The sequence below is a fragment of the Henckelia pumila genome, chromosome 2 (genome assembly GCF_033568475.1).
Source record: "Henckelia pumila isolate YLH828 chromosome 2, ASM3356847v2, whole genome shotgun sequence".
Classification (NCBI taxonomy): Eukaryota; Viridiplantae; Streptophyta; class Magnoliopsida; order Lamiales; family Gesneriaceae; genus Henckelia; species Henckelia pumila.
The window spans coordinates 146,764,294-146,790,404 of record NC_133121.1 but is presented as its reverse complement, the minus strand read 5'-3'; the positions used below and the strand labels follow the sequence as shown (position 1 = coordinate 146,790,404).

Below are 26,111 nucleotides of genomic sequence, written 5' to 3'. Positions count from 1 at the left end.
GGTCTCTAGATTTTGGTTCTGATGGGTTGAATTAAGAGGTCTGGACAGGGGGTGGCTTTGTCATATTTCAATGGTAGGATGTTCTGGTCGTTTTGGTTCAATTTGGGCGCCATTCAGTTAAGTTTTGGGTAGTTAAAGGGCGAATTGAGTTGTGGTGGTTAATGCGGATTTCATCGGAGTTTAGGGGCTGTCCGGGAACTCAAAGTGAACGGGCTGCTCGGGTTTATTTTGTAAGTTGGAATCTGGTCCTTGGGTTATTTTAGAGGGTGTCGGTGTAAGCGTAGGTCAATTCGGTTAAGGAAAGGTTGATTTATGGGTTTTTCGGTTTGAACGCTCGAGGTGAGTCTTGGTTGAATAGAAATGGAAGGTTTGATCGATTAAGTTTAACCTAGGGGCAACAATTAATCATCATTCTTTCTTGTTTTAAAGCTTGGTTTGAGAGATTTTGGGGGGGCCACGAGACATCTTGTTTCCCCTACCCATAGAGGGGCATTGTGTTTCCGGGAGAAATATCGGTGTCATTGCCATAGAGGGGCAATGTGAGGCCGAAAGAAATCTCGGTGTCCTTGTCAAGAGGGGCAATGTGGCATCGGGATAAAATATCGGTGTCCTTGCCGGCATAGTACTGTAGCCATTGATCGATCAAAACAAAGAGGGTCACAATCAAGGATCTAAATTCACAGAGGAAATTTTAAAGTTAAAATTATGAAAGCTTATGTTTAAAGGCAAGAGTAAAGTTAAAGTTTCAAGCGTGAGTAAAGTTAATGTTTCAAGCGTGAGTTTGAGTTAAATTTGAGTGAGTTCATTGTATGCGATTTCTTAAAAGTTCTAAGTCTCGTCTCCATTTACTTCCAAGTATTTTTTCGAGGAAAGTTACAAAGTATTTCAAGTATCGTGCATGTATTTTGAATCCTTCGCTACTACATGGTTATACTTGTTGAGCCTTTAGGCTCACTAATTTTCTTGGTGCAGGTTAGTCTTTCGTTGAGATCGAGGGACATGATTCTCGAGTGGACTGCGATGCGGGCACGGAACCGACCTGTGCTAGCCTTTCGCAGGTGTTATTTAAACGTACTTTAAATGTTTTGATTTTTTTATTTGTATATTGGTGGGATGTAAATGTAAGAACTTCTAGATTTGTTTTGTTGGCATGTAACTATCGAATTGTTAAACTTTGGGTGTTTGTGATGTCGAACCTCTTCCTTTAGGTTCCTGTTCGTTTCTCGTTTTAAATTTTCTATCTTGTTCGTTGCATCTATAGCATGTTGATTGAGACAAGTGAATTTTAACAGTTATAGAAAGGTCATACCGAAATTTTGTGTTTTTAAATCCAAATTTTTTATTTAAGTCTTATTTAAATTAGAGGTTATGGTCGTTTCAACGATGTTGTTACAGTACGGGAGAGTGGCAGATACTTGACCATTTTGTTCTAGTAATATCCTTTCAGGTATAAGGATTTAACCTTCAATGATAAGGGAGATTTTGATTTTCTCTTTTGAGGTTGATTGATTTGAAATTTGGCATAGCTTGCCAATATTTTGTAAACAATGACAATCGTGATTTGTCAACTGGGATTATAGAGATCAGTGTCAGACTAGATCAATGATAAAATGGAGTTGTATCAAGTTTATCTATTTGATGGGGTCAGTAGTTGGTAGAACAACGATTTGATCGAGGGTATTCGTGCAATCCAGTGTTAAGATTTCCAAGTATGATGAATTATATAATGAGTAGTTTAAAGAACTATCAGTTTTATCTAAAGATGTTGCTGGAATTCAATGTCTAACCATAATTGGTTGAGAATGAATTAGATATCAGAGAAATCTTGAATAGAAAGATAACAACTATTGTAAAAAATCAACAGTGTTTTGGGATCTGTTATGGTTTCAGGAAACTCATTTAATGAGTTGTCAATGATATTCGAACCATATAAGTAAAGAGATAGAACCAATATACTAACTAGAAATTGACGCCAACACAAAGGAAAAAAAAAAAGCATAATCTCAGTAACAGTCCAATAATTCAACAAAATATCACAACAAATAGAAATTTGAATTATGTAAACAAATAAACCTAAGAGTTATGTTTGGGTCGAAAATGTGTGTAGTGAGGAAGGTGAATACACACGTTTAAAATATTTTCAAGCTTTGTGATAATTAAGCCGAGCTACTAGCTCACTCATCTAATTTTGCTTAACAAACACGTTGATGAAAGAATGATCTAGTTAGTGCGGAAAATTTCTTACTGTAACGTCCCAATTTTTCAATCGGAGCGTTACTCAACATACATACTTAAAATATAATTATTTGGGGAAAAAAAAACTTTGCGGAAGCATCATCTTCTTTATTAAATAATAGTGTCAAAAATGCACAAAATAATGAAAATAACATTCAAAAGATTTTCCCAAGCATGGCCATCAAAATAAATAATAAAGCTTGTTTCCCTTCATCAATATAAAATAGTTTGAACAAATTTCATTCATAATTCATTCACACTCATGAATCACCCACTGGACCAACCCCTGCCTCTTCTTCATGTCCGCCCACATAGTTATCAATGAATGCATCAATATCTTCGTTACATGCACCATTCAAGTATAGTGAGTCTAAAGACTCAGCAATAAATGCATAAAAACTTTTCATAAAAACTTACTATTCAAAGTTTATAACATAACATAAACACACAGTATAAACTTAGCATCTTATGAAATACATGCATTTGTGGCAACCAACGTGTGAGCACGTATTTTGAGAAGGCACTTTCGGAGCTCATCCCGAAAATCCAAAACCCTGCATTGAGCACATATTTTGGGAAGGCACTCCCGGAGCTCAACCCGAAAGTCAAAAACCCTGTATCTTTGAGCACGTATTTTGGAAAAGTACTTTCGGAGCTCATCCCGAAAATCCAAAACCATGTATCTTCCGTCTCGTTTTGCCACCACAAATTTACATACAACATCAAATCATTTTCATGAATCCATCACATCATCTTATTTCTCATGTGCTTCATGACTTCATCATTTCATGTTTATCACCATAAACTTCATCCTTTCATAAAAAATGTCGTTCATGCATAAACCAATGAGAGAACGAATCATGTATAAAATACCTCCTAACATTTCATGAATTTCATGGAAGAATATTCTTCATGAAGGTTGAAATCATAAACATGCATTACATAGTTTATCCGATTCACGTGATTCATTCCGTCCGTCTCGTACAATCTAATCTGAAACTTTTTCCCATACAAGTTCAACTCAAAAATTTGGGGCAGAACCCCTCTCGCTCGAGCGCACAAAATGCCCGCCCGAGAGAGCTGTGCGTCTCGCTCGAGCGGCAATAAGTTGCGCTCGAGCGAAAGGCTCACTGCCCGGATTCCAAGGCAGCGACGCACAGACGCCCATAAGCCCTATTTTTCTGATTTTTCTGTTCTAAACGCCTCTTTTCACCATCAAATATTTTCTTTTGAAAAGAATCAATCCCGGACAAGAAAAACTTCAAAACATGAAAAGAATTTGCCCCAAAAACAACCAATATCAATAGTTTGATTTAAAGTTTTCAAAAACACCATAACACATCAAAATTTCTGCATCTTAACTTCAAAACCCATCAAACCTCAAAACATCTAGACCCAAGACATCAGGAACATCTCATGCTTCACGTTTAAACATCATACTCATGAATTTACAAAGAAACATACATCAATCATCATACAACCCGCTTAGGGTTACGACTTCAAAATAATATAGTCTTGAATGGGTTTCAAAAAAGTAAAAACTTGTCTGAATTGATTTATTGGAATTTAACCTGAGCGATGGGACGATCTAGCCTTGAGAATAAAGAACCCTAGCCTTGGATCGTAGTGTTTGAGCGAGAGAGAACTTGAGAGGAATTAGAAAGCGTCAAAAAAAATGAGAGTTTAGAATGAAGTTCTGAACGCTTATTTCTTTTGTGACTAATGGGCTCCAACAGGGCCCATTAGTTACATTTAAAAGCTTTTATAAATTTTAACTCTCTCAATTAAATAAAATAAACTGCCTCCAATTTATACTTTAATTACAATAATTTTCATAACTTGATCAAGGCTGGCCTTATCCCTACGACTCAACTTAATTTCAACCTAAAAACTTTTAAAAATCATATCACATCACACAAATTTCAGGCATTATAATAATTCACATAATTAAACATAAAAATTAAATTTTATAAATAACATGCATTAAATCACATAATGTAATTAGTTTAACGTGATTAAGCTAGTGGACTTTTTTGACCTTACACTTATAATGCAAAGTGAGTTGATTACTATGAGAAGACTGAAAATGTAATAAGGTAAAAAACACAAAAAAAAAATTTTATGGAAGTTCGAATGCTAAGCTTCTACGTATCTCCTTCTTCTTAATTCAGAAAGATTTTCACCATAAGGCTTTGATTTATACAACCTCTTGCACAAACTCGATCCAATCGACTCTCGATTAGACCTCCTAGCAACTTTAATCTAAAATAATCAACAAATACAATTCTTGATCTTTGTAAGCTTGAGGTGCATCATGATTTAATCACATAATTGATCTGATATTTTTTATGCGAGTGACCTTCAGCTACAAAAAAAACTTGTAACACCAACGCATGAGTTGAAGTTTATTCATAATCATGAAGTTTCGGAACATATCTCTAAAATAATTATTCATGATAGGTGTCCAATTATCAGGGTTTCTAGTTAATCTTGTGTTTTATTAAATTAATTGTTTGTATCGATGTATTTTAAATATATTTTTGTTGTTAAAATAATAAACTATATCTCTAGAATTGATGTCTTTTGACTCCTCGATATAGAAAACAATGTGGTTGAACTGCTCTGTTAAGGAGCGTAGGATTTTCTCCACCACTTTAATATTTGGCATGTCTTCTCCAAAGTTCCGCATATTATTATCAACCAACGTAACTCTTAAGAGATAATCTAAAACTGATTCTTCAACCTTCATTTCAGAAATTCGAAATCTCGCCGATGTGCCTGGAGTTGTGCATGCTGAAATCTTTCATTTTTTTGAAACTTTCTCTTCATTGAATCCCAAATTTGTTTGGATGTATCCATTTTAAAGATGTTCTTCAAGATTAATTTGTCAAATGACTGAAAAAGATAGTTTTTCACCTTTAAATTCTTCAGCTTTAGCTCATCCAATTTTTTAATTTTTTTTCTGTGCAACTGTCAAAACTTCTCCAACTCCTTCAGAGTACCCAGTTTCGATGAGATTTCAATTATCCTTCGATCTCAGAAGATTTTCATCAGCATACTCCAATGATCGTAATTTCCTTCAAACTTGGGAATGCTCGGTTGAGCAAAACCAGTATTTCTTTCCGCTGCCATCTCTGAATCACTTTCTAAGTGTTTCACTCGTCTCTCAAGTGTTTTAACCTTCCTCACGTTAGGATATATACCGCGGTTTCCTAACCTCACTCAATTTCTCACGATCAGGCCTCTGTGTGAGGCTCTGATACCAATTTGTAAAGCTTTATTTGATCAACAAAGTGAATTAAGTCAAATTGATTGCATTGTTGATAACAACGTTTGACTTATATTCTCATACAAACTAACTGAAAATGAGAAAAGAACATTCACAAAATATTGTGGCAACGGCTACCGAAAAACTATAAAATAAGGATTTATTCTAACAATACTTTGAAAAATTCTTAAGCCATCACTTCCAATAGTAACTCCTTTTGAGCTTGATAAAATTGAACGATGACACATAGTTAAACCCCATTTTTAATTTCTTCAACACTGCATTGACAACTTGAGTTTAGGTTATACACTATTTTTCTAACCAAAATTTGAGACAATTATACCCTTTGAGCTCTTAGAAATTTAAAAAACCCCAATGTGTTGATAAAATATTTGAAGGAGTTGGTGAATTAAAAAATGGGTTGTTGAAAAAAAGGGTATGGTGTAGAACATACCCAAAAGAAATTATATAAAAAAATAGTTGAAGTTGGAGAATGAGAAGAGAAAAAGTTTGAAGATGATGAAATTGTGTTAACAATTATAATAAAAAACACAAATGCATTTATTTTCTATCTAAGACTCTCTAATTATGACAGAGGCACACATTAATCATTAATTTTAAGTTATAAAAATGGAACCTTATAGTAAGAAAAAAAAATGCAAAAAATAAAAATAAAAATACCATTTCATAAAGAAACACAAACATTGTTGTAATGGTAGTCGACAGTGGTCACTGATCCTATTTATATGATCTTTAATATATCGACAACATAATACAACAAAGCGAAAACTTTGTGGATAGAGAGCAATTCTACGAAAAAGCAACAGATAAATAATAAAATACTCACAAGAGTATAATCAAACCCAATAAAATTGGTTGCATTAATTACGTGAATTTACGGAATAGAACATAGTTATATCCATCAATCAAATTAACTGGAAACAAATACTACACATTTAATAATATTCTCATAAACTTGCCGAATGAATTTAATCAACTTGAAATTGAATGCGTAAACATAAATAATAAAATCCTCACCTATAAATTTTTGCTTCGCTTGTGAAGTGCAATGAAAATAAAATATCCAAAATTACGAATTTGCATTTCTCGGTGGATTTTAGTTATGCCATTTTGTATATTATATTGATATAAGGTGAAACCAAAAATAAAAAAACCACATGGGCTATTTATTTTCCCCCTCAAAAACCAAAATCCCCGTTAAAAATTACGATTTCTCGAAAAATAAAATGAAATGTGTTAGTTACAAAATTATTTATCTTGATTTTATATCGATCCTATATATCTAAATTTTAAATTTAAACTAAGTATCTTGATTTTGAGAATCTTATCATGACTCCTAATCCTACGTACTATATACGCATCATGAAATTGTTATTATTAGAATCCAAATGAACAAAAACCGACCTATAAATTAAATACTTGTCATATTTCCATCATCATATTCTTCTCATATTTGGACCATCTTCTTCTTTCGATCATCATATATTTCGATATTAATCAGCTTCTTCTCCTTCTTGATCGAATAATATTAATGGATATCGATATTGGTGAATTAGAGATCGTCTCGGTGGAGGCATATGCGGTGGTGTCCGAAGTGGTAACCACACGTGAAGCTGATGATCAATTTCATGTGGATATGAATTTTTGTTGCGACCTGGACGTGTGCGAATCGTACGATAATGTCCCCTTCGGACATATCGTGCGACAAGGATTCATGACAAAATCAGTCCGTATGGATATCAAGCAACTTATGGATCCCGAAGAGTCGCGCCGAATGATCGCTCGGGAGTTGGGAGCTGAATGGCCTCTGGACGATCGCAACCGTGGAAAGTTGAGCGAATTCGCTTTCAAAGTGGCGAAAGAAATCGCGAGGTTTATGCCTCCGCAGCACAATGTTTTGGTGATTCCTTTCCGTGTTTTGGTGGATTGCAACAGACACGTCGACCAGAATGACCCTGAATGGATGGATGATGATCCACTGTCGTCTGATCATGAGGAGGATTTGGAGACTTCAGATTCCGCGGATTTTGATCAGATCATGGTTCCGGCTGATGAATATTTGAAGATGAAGAAGACTACTACCTGCACCGAAAACGAAGAGCGGAGTTGTTGCATCTGTCTTGATGATTTCTACGCGGGATGTCAAGTTTTATCGATGCCGTGCTCGCATATTTTCCACCAAGATTGCATCAACAAGTGGCTCCAGTCTAGCCGTTACTGTCCTATGTGCCGTTTCCAGATATTGCCTACTGCTTATTGTTGATTAGTAGTTTCTAGCAATCGATATATCTTTGTACAATATAAACCATATTGCTTCATATATGCATTCTTTTTTCATAGCACAGCTCTCATATTTTTTAATTTCCCATTCTGAAATGTTCATCAGATTTCCAAATCCATTTTGATGTTGTGCGTACGGACATATATATTTTGGAACATTATTGTAATTTGTATATGTATGAATAGAATTTACTATAATGACATCAAAAATTATTCAGTAGATCGATGGTTTTGAACCATGCATATAATACTTTTCCAATATAGATTATATTTCGTCGAATTCGGCGTGATCAAACGGAAAATATATGGATATATATATATATATATATACCAGTCTAAATAGATCAATTTCATTATAATTATAAATGTATATATAAATGGTTAATTATTACTTTAAATAATTGTTACGATGGTTGAGAGATAGATCCAATTTGTTCTTAACGGAAAGAGCCATCAATGAGCATCACACGACTCCAAGACTCATAATTCTCTTCTGTGAGTCTCTTCTGTGAGTGACTGATAAACGAGAGATATATATATAGCCCTTGATTATCAGTGTGGTGGAGGGCTTATTGGATCATCAATGGATGAATGAATGAGATTTTTTTTCCTCTCTCAACTTGTAATAGACTGGATTTCGATTTCTGTACACCGTGTTTTGGTGTTCCTACAAATATTTATGTGAGCAACATATACACTATAACTAGTAGTGTTTCTAAGATTATCAATCCTCTCTGTATGTAAGATTCTGTTGAAGAAAATTGATTTGTAATGGATTTCATTATATGATCTGATTAATATGTAAAAAATTAAATCTTTCTTAATATTATTAATTATTAATATTATTATTGCAAAAGTGCAGCAAACTAATGGATTCTTGAATTATTCAAGAAATAAAATTAATAATTAATAATATTAAGTAATCTAGTAATAATAATAGTTTATGAATAAGCAATCGTCTAGATTTAAGAATTCGATTGGTTGTAATATTTTTTAAGAAAGATTCAAATTGATGAATAAATTTTTTTTCAACATAGGTATTTGAAGGTTCATTATTTTAGTTTAGAGTCTTTATTTTGATTTCGTGCATCTTATTTTATACTCTCTTCAATTTGAATTCTTGCAAAATTCAAAAATCCTACTATCAATTCAATTTAAGGGCAAGAACTCAAATTTCAACATAGGTATTTGAGGGATAATTAATGATTATGTCCCTAAAGTTTCCTAACTTTCCCAAAAATATACTAACACTTTTTTCGGGGCCAATTGCATCCCTCTTTTTATAAAAAGTTTCCCTGATATGTCTTCCAAACTAAAAATTTCCTATACTACCCTCATATTAATATTTTATATTAATATTTAGTATAAATATTTACCAATGTATAAAAATGGTATCAAAGCCTAGATAATTTTATTCAGACTTTATATTATTCATTAAATCATACTTTTCTTTGTTGAGTAAGAGATTTTCAACAAACCATGGTTTCAAACAAGAGTTTGAACCAGAAGGATTTCATTTATATGAAACTAAAAAACAAGTGAATCTATTTAAAATAGATTCTTTACAAAACTTAAAGAGACTTAGGTCTTATATACTCTTTGAAGAGATTAAGAAATATGATTTCTAATTTTCAATTTCTAGAGATCACACCAGATTCCTCTAAACTCTTCGGAGATCTTAGAGAAATTCAAAAGACGGTACAATATTACAGTAATCAGCTGTACGAAATATTTTTTCCTAATTAATTATATATTTAATTTATTAATTTATTAAAAATATATATTTTTTTTATAAAAAAAAAAAAGAATAGTTATAGGTCAACGATATGAAAAAATGTATAAAATAAGTAAAAAGAAAGAAAAATGAAAAAAAAATCTATTTAACAAAAATTCTATTTAAGTTAGTATATATCTTAATTTTTTATTGACTCTTTTGAAAAGGGGTACGGGTGAATCGAAAACAATACAATAAATTTTAATTACACGAATACACAAATTTAAAAACTTTTTTATGGAACATACCTATTAATACGTATGGATCATAAATTTCCTTCCACTTCCAGTTCCTATGTTAATAGGAATTGGACTTCTTCTTTTTTGGATAACAACAAAAGATTTTCGTCTTATGTGGGCCTTTACAAGTATTTTATTGTTAAGTATAGTCATGATTTTTTCAACTAATCTGTCTATTCAGTTAATAAATAGCAGTTCTATCTATCAACATGTATGATTTTAGACTCTCGATAATGATTTTTCTTTAGAATTTGGATAAAAAGGCAAGATTGCAGAAAATTCTTTATTCTTATTCATCCTTCTCCATATTCAAGTATTTATAGGTATATAATTCCAACGTCACAAAATTTATCCGGTGCAACTTTGTATTGGAATATATTGTATATTTATTGTACATTATATTTCTTTTTATCTTGTAATATTTTATTCTTTGTAATCTTTATCTTTCCTAAGTCTTTATTGTTGTATATAAACCTAATATGTAATCATTCTTGAGATATATTAAAATATCATTTTCTCATTAGTTTTTACATGGTATTAAGAGCCCACGGACTATGCCAATAAACCCTAACCCTAGCCTCCAGTCGCCGCTATCCCGTCATCGGAAAATATTCCTCTTTTTTTTCGATCGACTCCATGGCTTCCACCAGCTCTTTTTATCCTCCAATCTCCTTCAATGTTGCTGCCCACGTGCCCTTGAAGCTCACGTCTTAGAACTACCTCTCTTGGCGACTGCAGTTCACGACCCTCCTCACAGGTCATGATCTCCTTGGCTTTATTGATGGTTCTCATCCTTGTCCGATCAAGACCATCACCGCCGCCACCGCCACTCACTCTCTCAATCCTGAGTACACCTTCTGGATCTGCCAAGACCAGCTGATCCTGAGTATCATCATTGGATCATTTTCTCCTTCATTAATTCTGTTTATTTCAACTTTCACTATCTCTTCTGCAGCCTGGAACAATCTTGCCTTCACTATGTAAAGCCCTCTCGTGGTCGCATCACTCAACTCAATACGCAACTTCAAAATCCGCTAAAGGGATCTCAGTTCATTACTGAATTTATGCAGTTCATCAAATTTGGATTTGATGAACTCGCTCTCATGAATACACCTCTTGATATTGAGGACCTTACCATCAAGGTTCTCCATGGTCTAGATGATGACTACAAGGAACTCGCCAATGCCATCCAGGCGCAGAAAACTGCAATCTTGTTTGAGGAGTTACATGAAAAACTCCTCAATCATGAATCTCATCTTATTGCTCTTTGGGATGCTACCGTCCTACTTCCAGACACAACACTATCCTCTGATCTCTTTAACGGCTCCTACTGTCGTCCGTCGTCAGTCGTCGTCAGCCGCCATCCTAGCTCTTGGCTCTCTCGGCCGCCGCTAAATCCCAACCAATCGGCATCTGGTCAGCGTGTATCGTGCCCGTATCTTGGGCACTGCTAGCTTTGAAGTCGTCAGTGCCACTCTGCCCGCCTCTATCCAAAATTTAATATATGCCAGCTTCTGAACCTACGAATGCGCCTACCCTGGATAGCCTGCCTCCCATGCTGCTGCCTACACGCTTATCTCATCCTCTCCATCTGACTGGATCCTTGATTCTGGTGTCGTGCGATCATACACATTACCAGTCCAGTCTTCATCACAGTAAGCATGGAGTGATAGAGAATTTTGAAGTTGGAGAAGAATACCATAGGAACGCGTACCATTGAGGTAGTGCAGGAGCCTCTTGACCACCCCCAATGCACAGAGGATAGAGAGTGCATAAACTGAGACAACTTGTTCACAACAAAATCAATATTTGGGTAATTAAACGAGAGATCTTGTAGACTACCAACCGTCTGACGATACACAGTGGCATCGGGAAGGGGCGAGCCATCAGACTGGTGGAGCGCAGGGAACGAAGCCATAGGAGACTGTGTCGGCTTTGAGTCTGCCATGTTAACTAGCGTAAGGATATCAAGCAGATACTTTTTCTGTGAGAGACGGAAGTCCCCTGAATAGGAATCCACTTCAACCCCAAGAAATTAAGACAAGGAGCCAAGATCCTTGACAGAGAACCGACAGCTTAACTGATCAATGAAGTCCTGGATGGCGCCAGAATTATTTCCTGTGAGAATCAATTCATCAACATATACAATAAGATACATTGCTTTGGATTATCATTTTGAACGTGAGCTGGTTCAGAGCCACAAAGTTCGTGTTTCTCATGTCTCGTCCTCTGACCAGCTGGCTAGTGCCTTTACAAAGCCGCTATCTTGTTCTCGTCTTCGTCTACTATGTTCCAAGATTGGTGTCTCTATGATTCAACCATCTTGAGAGGACCTATTTGAATTAATTGTATATTTATTGTATATTATGTTTCCTTTTATCTTGTAATCTTTTATTTTTTGTAATCTTTATATTTCTTAAGTTTGTATTATTGTACATAAACATCCTATGTAATCATTTTGAGATATATGAAAATATCATTCTCTCGTTAGTTCTACACTTTGTTCCAAAAATAGCCAATAGTTATATATGCAAAGCATGTCATGTGTCTTTGAGCCCGTTTGGATTTCATAGACTTTTTTAAAAAAAAAGTTCTTTTAGAAAGCTCTAATTTTGGGCTTTGGAAAAAGCTCTAAATTTGAATTTAAAAAGTGTTTTTAAGCACTTAAATGATCATTCAAACACCTTATAAACTAAAAAATCACTTTTTTTAAAAAACAAATATTTTTTTGGTCTGGCTTTTGATACCAACAGGGTCTTTGTCTTCTTTTTAAATATAATACACTAGCAAGGGATTTTTTGGACCGTAGCCAAATATGGAATCCAATGGCATTTTCAAATTTTGTCTTATATTCAATCATTCACAAATTTTCAACGATAAACTTGGTCGTTTAACAAATTTTTTTGGGAATTCACTTTATTAAAAATTTGATTATTTATATCCGTTATTTTTATATTTAAATCAAATTTCTAATAATTTTCTTTTATAATAATCACTTATTTAAATAATAATCCTTCAGTGTTCTTGTTAGGATCATAAACGTGTGTAGAGAGGGTTGCATACACACTTATGAACTTTTTTTCTTCAAAAATTAGTTTAGTTGATGTGTCGATTGAACCACTATTATTTCTTGATTGTCGATGTCAGTTAACCAACAAAAATTGTGTGGAAAGATGTCGACTGACAGATTAGAAAAACTGAATAAGTGACCTGGAAATCAGATCTATTAAAAGTAAATAAACAACAATATTTTTATGAATGTTAAGAGATTTAAATACTTCTACGACATCCCTTCTTTCACTCACTGGAAGGTTTTTTCACTAGAAAACTTTCAGAGTTACAACGATTTGTAAAACCCCGATTCAGGTAGGACTTATCACAATGCCTCAACTGAAACTCCTAGTATCGACTGAACTATTACAGTATACAACTGATGTAAATTACAAAGAATTACAACTCAAGACTTGCACAAATATGATCCTTCAAATTTGATCAGATAAGAACTTGAAGCGTGTGCTTGAGATCTTTCATCTTGAGTGTATGAGAATTCAGTCAACTCTAGAAACTTGGAAGTTCTTGATAATGCTTAGAAAATTGGAGATGTTTCTCAACTGAATTTCACCTCCTATTTATAGAAGAACTTCTGCAACGGGCAAATTTTTCAAAACTAATTTGCTTCAAAAAATAGTAGTCGTTTTGTTGTCTTATTGTTCACGTCATCATATATGTCCATAGTACTTGGTAGTGCACCTGCAGCCCTTCAACATATCTGTTGGGATGTACGAAAAACTTTATCCAAAAATGTTTTGGCACAACTGATTGTCCTTTGAGATTGTGACTGGTAAATTTGAATATTCTCTGAGTACATCAGTTTGAGTCATTTTCAGTTATGCTTGGGTCCAGTTGAACGTTCTTGACTAGTTGAAGTGTCCATTAAGTTAAGGTTCAGTCAAGGTTCTGAGTTCAGTTGTGGTTTGTATAGCTTACATTTACTCAACTTGTTGGGTCGGATGAGTGTGTAGTGGGGGGGCGAGAGGGTTGGTTTAATACACACACACTATAAAATTTTTCTTCTTCGAAACTTAATTCAATTGGGTTGGCAGCTGAACTTTATCTTTCTCGACTGTTGATATCAATTGAAAAAAAAGGTAAATGTATGGAATCAGGTCAACTGATAGATTAGAACAAAGTGTGAAATGACTTGGTGATAGGATCAGATAGTGTGTGTGGAAGGGGGTGGGTTTCAATACACCACTTGCACTTTCTTCGAATTAATGAATTGGTCCAGTAGTAGCCATAACTAAACAACTTGTTTTCTTCTTGACTATTTATATTAATTCATCAGCAAAAGATATGTGTGGAATAAGATCAACTTAACAGATAGACCACAAGGTAATAAGGGTTGACTGAAAAGTAATAAAATGGAATTTGTTTCTAAATGTTTGGAGACTGAAACTCCTATGTCACCCTTTCTTTCACTTTAAAGGTTTATACTAGAAGATTTTGAGTAATGCAACACTTTGTACAACCCCAATTCAGCAAGGAGTTAACATTAACTTAAGCTGAAATTCCTAGACTCAATACAAATTCAGTCTTCGACTGATATTATAAAAGTGTATGAAACAATTGAATGTTCTAGCACAAATGTGATCCACAATGATCAGATATCTAACTCGAATACGTGTACTTTTGAATTGTGTAGACGGGAAAAAAGCTATTTTCGTCCTCTAACTTCACTTGTTGTTTTTTTAGTCCTGTAACTTATCAAATTTTTATATTAGTCTTCCAACTTTTAAATTTTAGTTATTTTGGTCCTATTTCATCGGAATGTTTAATTTTGATCGGAATTTGCTGACTAAGCCGATGATGTGGCAAAAAAGATTGGGAAACTTTCAATTTAAAAGAAATCATCACACGTCACCTATTTTTGACATTATTAAACCAAATAATAAAATATTAAAATATTAAAAAAGCTCATTCAAAAATGAAGGTGAAAACACGAATTTTGCCCAAATCAAGATCCCAAACCACTGATATAGCCTAATCCCTCGATAAACCCTAGACAATGAAGACACTGGGTGGCCCATTCACAAAGAACAAAAATTAATTCTCACAAGAAAATTACAATGAGAAATCAGCCATTGGAGGATGCTATACAGCCCTCGTCTAACTACAATATGTTTGATTTCTAAATTTTCATTATTATGCTAATTTTGTTTACATTAGATTTGTTTATTTGGTTTGTTCTGAAATTTTGGTAGCTTGTATACCTCAAGGTTTTTGCATAAGACATTTGTGTGTCATTTTTTTTCTTCTAAAAAATGAAATAAATAATAGGAGAATGATGGGTCTACTTATTTTAAATTTAATAATTTTTGTCTTTTATAAAACTTGTGTGCAGATTGGACGAGTGAGGATGAGAGTGATGGGGAAAGGGTAAACTTTGATGCTGGGGATGAGCAGGACGAAAGTGACGATGAAAGTGATTTTGATGAAAGCTTGTATGGTGATGAATCTTGTGAAGATGACAAACTTTTCAATGAAAACATTGACAGTGAAAGTGAGTGGTTTAGGAAGGAATTTGAATCACAAGGGGAGCCAAGTGAATATTGGGATATCATGTTTGTTCAGAAGAAAATGGGTCATAGTGATGATGATTTGATCATACGTGATAATGGGTCCGATGATGAGAGTTTTCCTGTTTTCAATCCTGTAGAATTATATGATCCAACTTTTGAGATGGGGATGCTATTTAGCACAAAAAAAGAGTTGAGGCATGCGGTTCACTCACATGCCATAAAAACTCAGAGGAGCATTAACATAACAAAAAATGACAAGATTAGATTGTATGCTAAGTGTGCTAATATGGAATGTGGGTGGAAGCTTCATGCATTGAAGCTACAAGATGAGTGCACTTTTCAAGTTAGGATATACGAGCCTAAACACACTTGTGCACCATGTTTTCATGTGAAAAACTTAAAGTCCGGATGGTTGTCCATGAAGTACGAAAGCAAATTTAGATCTGACCCTAAGAGAAATGTGAAAGGTTTTAGGACTGATGTCATGAAGGAAATAAAATGTCATGTTTCGAAACATCAAGCTTATAAGGCTAAGAAGAAAGCTATTTTATTAGTTGAAGGTGTGGCACGTGATCAATACTCATTGCTTTGGGACTTTGCAGAAGAAATAAAAAGAACCAACCCGGTAAGTACAGTTATAATAGGCACGGACGACTCAACTGGTAAGAATCGATTTGATAGGTTTTACTTATGCTTGCAAGCATTAAAAGTTGGTTTTCGAGCAGGTTGTAGGCATTTCATTGGAGTAGATGGATGCCATCTTAAAGGTCCTTACGGGGGAGTATTATTGTCTGCTGTAGGTGTTGACCCTAAAAATAACAATTTCCCTATTTTTTTTGCTGTTGTGAATAGCGAGTCAAGGGATACATGGGGCTGGTTTCTCACTTTACTTAAGATGGATTTGAATATTGAGAGGGATTATGAGTGGACATTTATGTCAGATAAACAAAAGGGATTAATACAAGCCTTTAATGAAATTTTCCTAATGCTGATCATAGGTTTTGTGTTAGACACCTTCATTCCAATTTCAAAAATGCTGGGTTTCGAGGTCAAGCTTTTAAATGTGCTTTATGGAAATGTGCTATGGCCACAACAGTTAATGAATTTGGAAGGAATATGAAAAAAATGAGGGATCTCGATGAATGTGCAGCAGATTGGTTTAATGATAAGATACCGAACCAATGGAGTAGGTCGCACGTTACTGACTTTTCAAAATGTGACATGCTACTCAATAATGGATGTGAATCTTTCAACAGCAGTATCTTGGAGGCAAGGGACAAGCCAATATTATCAATGTGCGAGTGGATAATTGAATATCTAATGAAAAGGATGCAAGTTAATAGGGATACGGCTGAGCAGCGATGGGCAGGTTCTTTTTGTCCCAAAATTCAGAAAGTGATAGACCAAAACTTTGCCGAACTTGGAGATTGTATTTCGATTAAGTCTGATAATTTTCATTACCAAGTTTCTTGTCATGATGGGAGACAATATAGTGTTGATTTAAAAAATGGAACATGTGGCTGTAGAAAATGGGATCTTAGTGGAATCCCTTGCAAGCATGCCTTAAGTGCCATTGATGCACAACGTTTAGATTACTATGAGTTCACACATAAGTACTACAGGGTGGATTATTACAGGATGGTGTATGCCCCTGCAATCATGCCAATAAATGGGCGGGATGAATGGAATCCAACTGACCAAATTCCTCCAATGCCACCAAATGTTGGAAGATTTGTCGGGAGGCCAAAAAAGCAAGGAGGAGAGAAAGAGATGAAGTTGAAGAGAGGGGGGGAAAAAGGAAAAGAGGAAAAGTGCTGAAGTTGAATGAGAATCGCATGAGGAGACAACAGAAGACAATTAAATGCAGCAAATATGGGGTTCAAGGCCACAATAAAAAAACATGCACTTCAAACATTCCACCACCAAATCCAATGGTAAATGAAGAAATGGTTGCATCAGAAGTACTAATAAGCCAACTAACACAAGAGCTAGATTGTCAAAGGCCCCAGAAGTTACATGTACGATTATATGTTTAAATTTGGATTTAATGTTTATATATATTTTTATTATTATTTTATTTTTGTAGGTGAGGAGAAAGACATCATTCCAAGAAGACACATGGGGTGGTTCGAAAGCAGCACCCATCAAAAGAAACAAAAACAAACTTGTGATTACTTTATTTTATGAACTTCATAGCATAACTTTTTCTTATTCTGATAGTATTTTAATAATGACATGAATGTTTGTTTAATAATGATAATAGGGCAGTAATGAAGTTCATGTTCAACAAGTTGAGCAACCAGTGGCAGCTCCTCCTCCATCAATGTATCAACAATTTCAAGAATGCCAAAATCTCGTACAAGTGAATATCAGGGAACCTGATCCTTTCCTTGGAGGGTGTTTCATTCAAAGCATTGAAAATTGCATCACAAAATCATGCACAACTTCTAAGCCAATCATAAAAGGAGGAAAAAAGTTTGTGTCATTTTCCAGCCTCTCTTCAACTATAGCAGAAGTTAAACGTGCAGCAAAATAAAGGTGAAGATCAAGGAAAGGGAAAGGGGACCGAAGAATGAACTTATGGGACTGTTTCCATCAATTTTGTGAACTTGAAGTATTTTTTTATAAATGTGTTTTGATGACCGAACTCCTTATGTTCGTAAATTAGCCTTGAAAGTGATCAGAAATGTGTTTGTTTGTGTTTTATATTTTCCTTGAAACAATGAAATATGTAATACATTTTGGAGCATGTATCTTGCTGCAAGGGAGAAGTCATGTTTTATGTCCAGAAGCATGTATCTTGTTGCAAGTCCTCGTGCTTAATTAAATGAGGCATGCCCTGTTTTTTTTATCATGCTTTAAATTCTCATTAACATTATTTTGTACCTGCTTGCATATTTTATTCCAAGTTTTTTCTTTAATGATTATGGTTTTCATCAGAAATATAGGCAATCATATTTTCTCCTTTTATACACTGCTGCTACAACCTACAAGCTTTTAATTTTAAAAAGGAATACTACTATGAACTTGTCTAACAGAAATGTAAGTATATTCATTGGACAATGAATCAATTTTTTTTTTTTAATCAGTACACAAACCACCAAATTGATTATATAAAATACACGAAAAATGAAATCTTCTAAGTTTGTACAATATTCAGCATAACACAAAAACAAAATCTTCCTAGTTTAAATCATCATCCTCACAAGATTAATCACTATACAAGATTTCATCAAAATCACTTTTATCATCACTTTCGTTCTGTTCATTCCCAGCATCATCAAAGTCTACCCTTTCTTCCATCACTCTCATTCTCTTTCGTCCAATCTGCACACAAGTTTCATAAAATAAAAATATATATAAAGAAAAAATGTGCAGATAAAAGTAATAATACACTGAGTAGGCCAAAAAATCATGCATTAAAATAGAGCAGATGAGTAAATGTGGCAACTAGAATGTGAACATAAACCGTCAAAAGGGATGTAATCTTAATTCACAAAGACACAAATTATTAATTTTAAAATAAGTAGACCCATCATTCTCATATTAAAACAATGACTCACAAATGTGTTATGCCAAAACTTTCAGAACAAATCAAATAAGAAAATCTAATGTGAACAAAATTAACAGAATAATGCAAATTTGGAAACGAAATAAACTGTAGTTAGTGGGGGGTTGTATAGCATCCTTCAATGACTGATTCCTCATTGCAATTTTATTGTGAGAATTATTTTTTGTTCATTGTGAATGGGCCACCCAGTGTCTTCATCGCTTAGGGTTTATCGAGGGATTAAGCGATATCAGTAGTTGGGGATCTTGATTTGGGCAGAAGTCGTGTTTTTCACCTTTATTTTTTAATGATATTTTTTAATATTTTATTATTTATTAATTGGTTTAATAATGTTAAAGATAGGTGACGTGTGATGATTTTTTTTTAAAATTGAAACTTTCCCAATTTTTTTGCCACATTATCGGCTTAGTCAGCAAATTCCGGTCAAAATTAAACATTTCGGTGAAGTAGGACCAAAATAATCAAAATTTAAAAGTTAGAAGACTAATATAAAAATTTGACAAGTTACAGGACTAAAATAGAAAACAAGTAAAATTACAGGACGAAAATGGATTTTTTCCCTTGTGTAGACTATGAAACTTTGAAAAGTCGAATGAAATCTTGATCACGGTAATAGCTTTTTTGAGTGCAAAGTGTTCGAATTCTTCCCTCAACTAATCTTCATCCCTATTTATAATCACGATTTGTCACGGTCAAAATTACATAAAAATTTATTCGTTTCTCACATTAATATCCCGCGGTTTGAGCTATAAGTCTTAGAGATAATTTCTAAGGAATAGTACAACCCGCGTACCAACGATGTTGTAGAGTGTGTTATGGTCTTTTGTCTCTCTCTGTCTCTCAAAATGATAGCAATTCAAATTAACTTGACTCTGATAACTAGGGAATATCGGATTGAATATAATGCAACTGATTTTCTTGATTATTCTTTGATAAATGGCAGTTGTCTGGTCTTTAGTTGAGTAACCTTGATTGACTTGAGATAATCATCCAGTCATGATTCAGTCAAGGTATCAAGTTCAGTCGTCGAATTTAGTTTTCAAAAATATTCTGCTCTCGTTCAGTTGGAATTCTTTAGATCAGTTGTGTAAAATATACAATGAGCTCAGGATAGAACTGATCTATCCAGTTGAGTAACCTTAATAATTTAAGTCTGTCTGCGTCCAGCTGAATTATTTTTATCAATCGTCTATTTTATCTTTATTTTTTAAACACAAAAATTTAAATTTATTTTCCAACAATTTCCCCCTTGGTCACCAAATCTTTGTCGACACAACATCTGGGCCAGATCTGGGACTCAACACTCTAGCTTCTTTGCGGCAAATATGTGACCAAAGCATCTAAATTTCTCCTTCAAAGATCAGCGGCAAATCGTTATCTCGAATAATTTCACACAATATTTTCTCAAATATACGATCTCGCACCTCCACAAAGTGAAGAATTTCAAAGCCTATTAAAGAAAAAAAAAAAAAGGAGTTTCGAGCTCGAAATACGTGTCACATGACTTCGCACCGCAATTGCCGTCATATGAAAGAAGATAATGAAATTTAGATGATTTTTTAAGGTAAAGGGTAGTTGAGTAAATGGAGGTAATCTTGGCTAACTATATATAGAATGGAAAATACCTTCTACAATTCACGGGCCGGCGGTTAGCAACTATGGATTAAAAAACCAGTCAAACAACATATAATTATCCTTATGTAATCACATGCATCAAATATTAGATTATATTTGGTTATTTTGATTTATAGGATTGGATTGATTACAACCCAACCAAATGTTAAGTTATAATTTTTTGTGTTTATTATTTATTCAATATCAATCAAATCATTAAATGAAATTACAATATTATATTAGATATATTTTATATATATTTACTAATTACTGAAAAAAATTTATGATTTTATCTCAAACTCAATCAATTAAACCAAATATATTATTATTCTTTATTCAATAGTATTCCACATTCTACTCAAAATTTTAATGATCACAATATTTTTTATTCACATAGTCTCATTAACATATTAGAGCATCTATAATGGGCGAGGAAGCCCACACGAGGAAGTGAGCTTCCTCGCCCATTTTCATTTCTCGCCCCTACAAGGGGCGAGAATCTTGCACGCGGATGTTATCTGTGTGCGAGGAAGCAGTGGGCCTCGCGCGGGTCCCTCCGTGCGAGAAAGCCCTTGCTTTCTTTTTTTTATTATTTTTTTGTGCGGGACCCACTGCATTGTTTTTTTAAAACAAATAAATAAATATCCAAAGGCCAGATAAATCTGGCCGTTAAAGATCGAACGAACAGATTTAATTTGGCCGTTTTAAATAATTAAAAATAAAATTAATAATAATATAACTTTAAATTAAATGTAAAATTAATAATAATATAATTTTAATTATGTGTAAGTTTTTAAATTTTAATGAAATAAAAATTTATTTGTTTATATCTAAATTTTCTATAGTTTTTAAAATTTAATTATCTGTTGTTTTATTTTTTTTATTTGTGAAATTTTATTTTGTGTTTCAATAAAAATATATTTAATAAATTAAAAAATTAATATTTCAACATCCTCTCAACAACATCATTTCACCCTCGCAAAACCAAGCAATGAAGTTATCATCGTTGACATCATCATGCAATAAAGTTATCAATTTTCTCATATCAACTCCATCTCACCTGTGTACATGCTCTTAGTCCCAATAAGCGAACTCTCATCAACTTATTGTTTTTTATTCACGCAGTCTCAATAAAACCAAGAGTAACATTTTTGTGAGACGGTCTTATCCGTGAGATGGATCAATCCTACTCATATTTATAATAATAAGTAATATTTTTGGCATAAAATGTAATATTTTTTAATGGATAACCTATATAAGAGACTCGTCTAAAAAAAATGACCCTTGAGACCTGATACGCCTTAAACGCATACAAATCTCGTGTGATGAGATTAATGTTTTTAATGCATTAACAAGTCTCATAATATTATGTTTTGATGATTACAAAACTCGGTTAATTGTTACTAACCATTTAAAGTGAGATTTTGTAGATTAGATTTATTAACAAATAAATTATTGGAAGTTATTTTGAAACTATCAATGTATTTATGAAGTCTCATATTGCTCATATAATGGACACAATGTTATGTGGATGTCATGAAACATTGTTATGAGGATATGAAGAAATGGACAAGAAGAAGCCAAAGTATGGAGCAGCAACTTCCGAAAATTACTGGGAATTTTATATGTATTAAAATCCAATCTCGACCAGTCATAATCTAGATGAGGAAGTTTTAAATCTTCTGTCCAAATTTGAGATAAATCCAATGGCTATATTGAGAGATATGATTTTTTCAAATATGCTGCACAATACCTACTCTGCAAGGAACGAAACTATGAAGATTCAACGTCAAAAAATCACTGGGAATGATTGAGACATCCAAATCAAATCTTTACCAATCAGATTTAATTTAGGCTGTTTTACAACTTTTGTCCAAATTTCAGATCAATCCAACGGATGTATTTGGAGATATGAATTTTTCAAATGTGTAGCGCAGAACAAGATGCGAAAATATGATGTAGCGACTTCCAAAATTTACTGGAACTGTTTGACTCAGTAAAATCAAATCTCCACCGTTCAAAATGAAGATCAAGATGCCTTAAAGCTTCAGTCACAATTTCAGATCAATCCAACGGTTAGATTGTGAGATATGATTTTTCCACAAAATCTGCACAGTGCTATTTTTGAAGAAGACAGCGGCGCCGAACATTTTTTGTCTTTCCTTGACTTTCCAACACACGCTCCATGCACTCAAATCAGATTCAAATCCTTACCAACTATAAATAGAGGTCTTCCAAGATCATTTGAAGATATTCCAACTCATCTCTTCTCTACTTTGCAAACAATCTTCTCTCTATCAAAGTGTGTGTGTGATATATTCAAATATTTGAGAGTGTTTGTAAAAATAGTTTGTGAGTTGGTTGTTGTAAACACTTGAGTGTGAAGCCAAGTGTGTTGTGCTGTCATTGTAAACACTTGAGTGTGAAGTCACGTGTGTTGTGTTGAGGCTATCCTTGGAGCCCTTAAGGCCAAGTGTTTGAGTTGTATCGGCGCAATGATCGTGTGAGTTGTACGGCTATCCTTGGAGCCATCAAAGCCAAGACGTTCGAAGTTTTAGTGGATCCTTGGTTAATCGATATTAACCAAGAAAGGGAGACGTAGACGATTTATCGTCGAACTTCCATAAACATCTCTTTATCCCTTTTACTGCTTTATTTACATTACGCATTTATTTACCGCACTTATTATTAATTGTTTAAAGTCTTCCGCTTGCGTACTAACAAAATCGCTTTAAATTACTAAAGTTGCCAATAAAACCTAAATCTCCTCGTTAAGTTCTAACAAGACCGTCTCATAAAAATTTGTCTAAAAGCAATTGTCAAGGAGGAGGGCTTTAGCTCTTTGGGATTTTTTTTATTTACTAAAATGTCATTCATCTTTTGTCACTTAATGTTTACAAAAGTTCTCTCGTCTTTGTAAAATTGACGTACATATTAGTTTTTTTGTTGATTATTTGTTAATTTTGTTTTAATTGATGGATTTTTTTTTTCATTTTTTTTTAACTTTTCGTTAGAAAAACAGACTGTGCAATCGCACCATATTGCATTCAAATACTAGTTTCAAATAAAATAAATTTTTGGAAAGAAGCAACGATATCGACATTTATGTGTCGTCCCAAAAACACTGATATTAGCATAAAAAAAAAAATTAAGACAATGTGAAAATCATTTATAAAATATTACTCCCGGCAAACTCAATCAGAATTACAGACACGAATAAAATCCGAACTCCTTTAAATGAAAAAATAAACAGAACATGTGTATTATATATTATGATTTATTCTTTAAACTGTACTACTTATTTGATGATAATATTTAATGCATGAATATATATATTGCCATTTTGCTCTAATAATAATCATGGGCTCAAGCAAACTAGCCTTGCATTCACTTTTAACCGATTAATTCAAATGGACCAAAACTTCCGCAGTATGAAGATCTTCCGATCGACTTCCACTTTCGCAGCATGAATGACGTCCCAAGAATTAATCCCTTAAAAAACAAACAAAGAAAAATGTCAAAAAAATGATATTTTTATTTCTTGGAAAATATATATTTAGGCCCTGAAAAGTATTAACCATAGAGCTAGCATTATATATCGGTGAGTTTATTACGTACCATTAATTCGACTCCATAAGTGATGATTAACAACTACAAAGATTATATATAAATATATATGTTTTTATATCAAGAACAGCAATAAAAATATCAAGAAATTAAAACCCGTTAAGAGAACACGCATGTTGCGTTTGGTCGGGCCATTCTATGCTGAACCGGGTGAATTTCACCCGGTGCAACATCCATCGTTCATGGAGCTCGGACCCCACACAATTTGTGTGTGAGGCCCGGGCCAAAAATAGCCCAAATCCACCGGATGAATTTCACGCGATGAATCATAGAAAAACCCCGTTTGGTCAGGCAAGGGGAAGGAGTGAGGCTGTCAGAGCATGACCTAGCTACGGTCAGCGTTACAGTACAAGCATGCACACAAGTATATCTATCCATCCGTAGATAGATCATGCTGGCAGCTTCACTTGTTCCCCTCGTCGACTCGCCATTACAATCGCATCCCCAGTCGCCACATGCACCATATAAATGTATATATCAATCAAACTTCAAATCAAGGAATTAAGAGGATGGCGATCGAATTGGATTGAAGGGGATCGAAAGAAAACAAATGATAAAGAAGTAATATAATGGGAACAGTATGCATGTGGTTAAGAAAAACTCAGAGGGGATTGGATGTTACTTATAGGAAGGCAGGAGAGAAAGGGGTTGGGCCAAAAATGAGAGAAGACAATTAATTAGTTCACATTTGTAAACAGTGAATAAAAAGCTAAGGGGAGAGATGCATGTGGGCAGCTAAGAAAGAGATGGATCGATGAAGGAAATTATTTACAGCTAGCTAAGCTAGAGTAGAGTAGAGTAGGCAGTCTATGGAATAGGTTAGATATCATTTGTTTTAACAAATTTAATATCATAGCAGCTGAGAAGAGAAAGAAGAGAAGAGAGCTGGCCGCGGGAATCTTTACTGTTTCCTCATCGTCACACATTAGGCCAACCCCCCCGCTCTACACTTTTTCAAGGTCAGATCAAATCAAGCATTAATTTTTTTTTAGTTTGCATGCTATTGCATTAGTTTACGATGGTTTGTTTAGAAGCTCAATCAGAATCCCATTACAAATACAAGAAATTCTGAGAAAACTCAAGCAGTCAAATCGATTAAATATTGTGGATTTTTTTGGAGAAAAAGAGAATGGAATTTGGGTTCTTCATTCAAATGTAGCGAAGGGGAGAGAGTCTACTAATTAACAAATCCCTGGCCTGCACGTACAATTAATAAAGTGGTCCTGTCCTACTCCTAACCTTTCTTTCTTTTCTGTTCTGGTTTTGTTCCAGAGAAATTTCATAGACTGGATTAATGGTTACAGAAGTAGGCTCCTTAGCTAGTATATATTAATTCTGTCTTGGTATGCTAAAAAGCAATAATAAAAAAATAGACATGTATGTACCATAACGACATCTGCCTAAAAATAAAGAGATGAACAGAATCAGCCTAAAGCAAAACCCCACAGCCTACTCTGTTGACACTGCCCATAATTATCATGAATCGTCCACCTATTCTTATGTTTGATTATGAATGTTTTTATTAATTTACATATGGATTCAAAATCCGAGATGATAACTAAAATAAATGGTAGTGAAATACACCCTTACATTCGATTCCAAAGATTACAAATCCATAATAACAAATGAATTGTTTTTTTTTTTTCTTTTTGTTGGTTAAGTCCTTCTGACAATGAATTTTTCAATTTTCAACAGGTTATTTCCTGAATCATTATAATGGATTCATTACTAATCCATATCAATATTAAGTTATTTCAAATTTTTTTCCTCAAATTGATAATTCGATGGAGACTGGTGTCCTTAGCTAGCGTGCATCCAAATGTAAGTGTACACCCGAGTTTTCCTCAAATGCAAATGCAACCTTGATGAATTTAAAATTTTAGTTGGTGTTGGAATATGCATT

General features: G+C 33.8%; 1 protein-coding gene across 1 annotated transcript; it reads left to right on the top strand.

Moving 5' to 3' along the window:
- Positions 1-16,521: 16,521 nt before the first annotated feature.
- On the top strand, positions 16,522-17,214 carry LOC140878641 (uncharacterized). Its single transcript, XM_073282256.1, has one exon. The coding sequence runs from the start codon at positions 16,522-16,524 to the stop codon at positions 17,212-17,214; it is 693 nt and encodes a 230-aa protein (XP_073138357.1).
- Positions 17,215-26,111: the final 8,897 nt, after the last annotated feature.

What these genes read in the sequence shown, in the direction of transcription:
- LOC140878641 (XM_073282256.1), top strand. Translation starts at nt 16,522, where the DNA reads ATGAGGGATCTCGATGAATGTGCAGCAGATTGGTTTAATGATAAGATA.